Here is a 3934-nt window from a genome sequence, read left to right as displayed (position 1 = left end):
TCTTTCCTCTCTTTCTCTTCTGCTTCATCCTAGTTTTTAAAAGTTTCAAATTAAACAAACAAATCAAGGAAACTATAAAGTCAATCGTTTTTTCCACTTTCTTACTTTTTTGATAAACAGTGGAATAAAGTATGACAATTTATGTGGGTTAATAATTGGAATATCAACTGGTGTTTAGGAATATTTGGGCTATATGATCAAAACTCCTGTTTAGATGTGGTTTAATCCACACCCAGCAGCCAATCAGAATCAAGTATTTGAGCACTAGGTAAATTAAGATTAAAAATATACAGGACTGACCACAACAGAAATAAATATCTGATCCTTGTTCAGGGTGCAACAACCGATTGTGATCGAGTCTGAAGCTAAATGATCGGGCCCATTTCCCAATCACCTGATTAGATCCCTAATTCTTCATTTCTTGTTTTTTCCCATCAGTACTGGAAACCACAAGTTTGGTTGTTTCACTGTTTTTACAATAGTCCTATAATGAAGAAAGTTGATGATTTTGGTTAAAAAAAATCTTCTTGGACGGGTCAAAAATGGATTTTTAAATTGATAGAAGTTGACCTAGAAAGGTTTAAGAGACACTTTTGGGCTTTTTGTTCACCTGCCACAGAGGCCGAATAATAAATCTTTCTTCAGGTCTGTAATCTTGCAGCTGTTGTTGACGTTCAGGTGAATTCCCACTGAACTGGCATTCCTGGAATATGCTCCATAAAGCTGAGAGGAGGCTCCAAGCCCCTCTTTCTTACATTCTTTCTCTGAAGGTTTTGATGTTGTCCGCTAATATTCTTTCCAAGGGAAGTAAAACTGTGATGAATCCCATCTGTAGATTCCATCAGATTTGAATGTTTTTGGCTCTGATTTGCATTTATCTCCACTCGTTAACACCGTCCTATGTATCACTGCCATGTTTTCCTGGAAGGTTTTGATCAAACAGGAGATTCAAAGGAAAAGTGGCTACGCGATCCAAGTGGACGAGGAGCATCTCCGAGTGCAGCTGGACACCATTCAGTCAGAACTCAATGCCCCCACACAGTTCAAGGCAAGTTGCAGAGAGAGGAGACGAGAACTGCTAGATTTGACAAAATTGTTGTCATAAAGCTGGGTTTTGCAGTCAATATGTTTGATTAATATTTAAAAGTTTAATAATTTTGATGTTTTGGGTTTTTTTTGGTGGCATAATGAGCAAAGAATGAGCTTAAACGGCTAAACTTTCTCCTTTTTTTAGTTTTAATCATGTTTCTAAATCTAAAATACTGGTAGAGATCAAACTGTGCTTGTGAAAATCCACTAATAATTATTTTCTTCTTGTCATGAAGGGTCGGCTGAACGAATTAATGTCCCAAATCCGAATGCAGAACCACTTTGGAGCTGTGAGGTCGGAGGAGCGCTATAGTGTGGATGCAGACCTGCTCCGAGAAATCAAACAAGTGAGATCCTGTCGCTCATTTGAATGTATGACTCTGCGATTTGTCTCTAAGCATTCTCCCATTTTCCTCGTGCAGCATTTGAAGCAGCAGCAGGAAGGTTTGAGTCATCTGATCAGTGTCATTAAAGACGACCTGGAAGACATCAAACTAATAGAGCACGGGCTGAGCGACAGTGGACACATGAGAGGGGGCATCCTGAGCTGATTCCTCACACACTCAGAGCTTTTATTTTGAAATATCAGCCTGCTTTGTAATCTTCAGCTTTTCTCCTCGCAGAAAACAATTCTTATCCAAAACAATCCAATTTTTAATTTTTGTGGCAGGTGTGTTGTGTGTTCTCCCACAACAAAACAATGACTGTGTAATCTGGATTGAAATAGACGGCTCAATGGACTGATCAGTGTCTAATAATAGCCACGTCAATCAGATTATCACATGTGACTGCCAGTGCGATGTAAACAAAGAGGTTGAGTGTGTCGAGATGTAAATACATCTTTGTATTTTTTTTTTAACTGTTAGTATACTAATAAATTTAAATTGTAAACCTTTAACAGATTGTTTTTTTTATTTTCAAGATATAATCTGTAGCAGAAGTTGAATGTTTATCTTTGCATTTCTGGCCATCTGCATTAAAACTGTGGGACACCTGACACCTCCCTTGTTTACCTGCAGACTTCCACTTTTCTATATCTCATCAAAGCAGGGCTTGACTTGATAGGATTTACATTTAGGATTTGCATCCCTGCAGGGATGAAAAGACTGATTGGCAGCTGAACTGGTTAGGCGGCTTTCAAGCAGATTAGAGCCCCCGCATCCAGGCGGGTCACCCGTGGATCCCAAAGATTTGAACTACAGAGACGGTTTACCAAGAAGTGGGATGAAATGCAGAATTTACTGCAATAGCATCAAACAAAATGTATTCAGTTATTCTTATTGAGAATTTTATTGGTTATTGTCATAAAAGATGCAGTGGAATTTCCTTCTTTTTGTCTTTTCACTTGTGATCCTGTTTAGTTAAAACCATCAGATGCTTTATCTTCAATCATATGTACTAAAAACAAAATGAAAAGGCATAGATTTGAGTCCAAGGATGTCAAACTCAATCGCATAACAATCAAATTAAATGATCTGGAGGGCCGGATCCGGCCCCTGGGCCTTGACTTTGACCAGTGTTTTAATCACTCCAAAAAATTCACTTACTCGCAGTGTTTTTAAAGTTCCCTTTAACTAATAAAATCACAATATCTTATTCCAGACATCATTTCTGAGCAGGGATGGGTGAACTACAGCCACAAAGTATTTGATCTGGCCCGCTAAACTGAATACATTTTAAAAATGTTTTATTTTCCCTGTAATTCTCGTGTCTCCCCATAGATGGTGCTCTACAAATAAACAGACATTTGCATTTAGAATCTGAAAGTTATTTTTCATGTATGTGATGTTGGAAGGTTTGTTGTTTTTCTGAAGTTTTTGTATTTTTCGAGTCGGGTAGTCATTTTTCCAATCATTCCAACACCACATGAATGCAGCATTGCTCTTAAATTTACATTTTTTCTCTGATGAACATCAACCTGTTAGTCCAATTGGCATTAAAAGGAGAACAAAAGCTGCAGAAGTGAGATAAAAAAAGATTAAAATATAAATTCCATGTTATTTCTTTCCTTTTATGAGTTACCAAAGCACTCCACTCATCTGGTCCTGCTACGTCCCTCCTGTCAAATTATTGACAACCTTTTTTGCCCTACAAGTCAAAAAGTCTACCCGTTCTAGAGCAAGGGTCCCCAAACTACGGCCCCTGGGCCGGATCCGGCCCTCTTTGGCCCAGCCCCCCAAAACTGTTGTGGCTAAAGCTGCCATTTTTCCACTTTTTTAGGCTAATTTGCTAATATTGCTAATATTTCAGCTACATGCTAGCTGTTTTTGGCTAATTTATTCAGTTTTTTAGGTTAATTTGGAGTTTAGCTAATATTTCAGCTTTATGATAGATCTTTTGGCTAAATTAGACATTTTTCCAGTTTGTTAGGCTAATTTGGCATTTAGCTAATATTTCAGCTTTGTGCTAGCTGTTTTTGCTAATTTAGAATTTCTTTGAGGTTTTTTCAGCACTTCGCTAATATTTTAGCAAGCTATCAGCTTTAGCTTTTTTTACCTAACAGCTTCAGTGTTTTTAGCATCAGTTTAAGCATCTTCAGCTATTAATTTATTGTAGGTAAGACTATATTTGTAGTTTTCAAAATGTTGTATTTTTCCTGTGAAGATTACAGAGTCTGGCTATGTCTGACTTTCTGGAGAACCATAAATCTTTACATTTAGGCTGTGATTGTTACACTTTTTCTGCTAGCCTACAAACTGACCCCGGCCCCCCATCAGAGAAGAAAACAGTTACATGGCCCACACAAGAAAAAGTTTGGGGACCCCTGTTCTAGCAACAAAGGTTCTTATATATATATATATATATATATATATATATATATATATATATATATATATATTTTGCT

The 3934-nt window shown here is 37.3% G+C and overlaps 1 protein-coding gene across 3 annotated transcripts in view; it reads left to right on the top strand.

Annotated features, from left to right (window-relative positions):
- nup54 (nucleoporin 54) overlaps positions 1-1987 on the top strand; it is an 11703-nt gene extending 9716 nt beyond the window's left edge. For all 3 annotated transcript variants that reach the window (XM_024299806.2, XM_024299805.2, XM_036214521.1), the window contains 3 exons: positions 929-1048; positions 1326-1436; positions 1512-1987. In XM_024299806.2, coding sequence (XP_024155574.1) covers positions 929-1048; positions 1326-1436; positions 1512-1640 — 360 coding nt within the window. In that variant the 3' untranslated portion in view covers positions 1641-1987. The remainder of the gene's footprint in view (positions 1-928; positions 1049-1325; positions 1437-1511) is intronic.
- The last annotated feature ends 1947 nt before the right edge of the window (positions 1988-3934 follow it).

This window comes from Oryzias melastigma, linkage group LG12, assembly GCF_002922805.2.
Source record: "Oryzias melastigma strain HK-1 linkage group LG12, ASM292280v2, whole genome shotgun sequence".
In the NCBI taxonomy this organism is placed as follows: Eukaryota; Metazoa; Chordata; class Actinopteri; order Beloniformes; family Adrianichthyidae; genus Oryzias; species Oryzias melastigma.
This window is presented reverse-complemented; position numbering and strand designations above follow the sequence as displayed.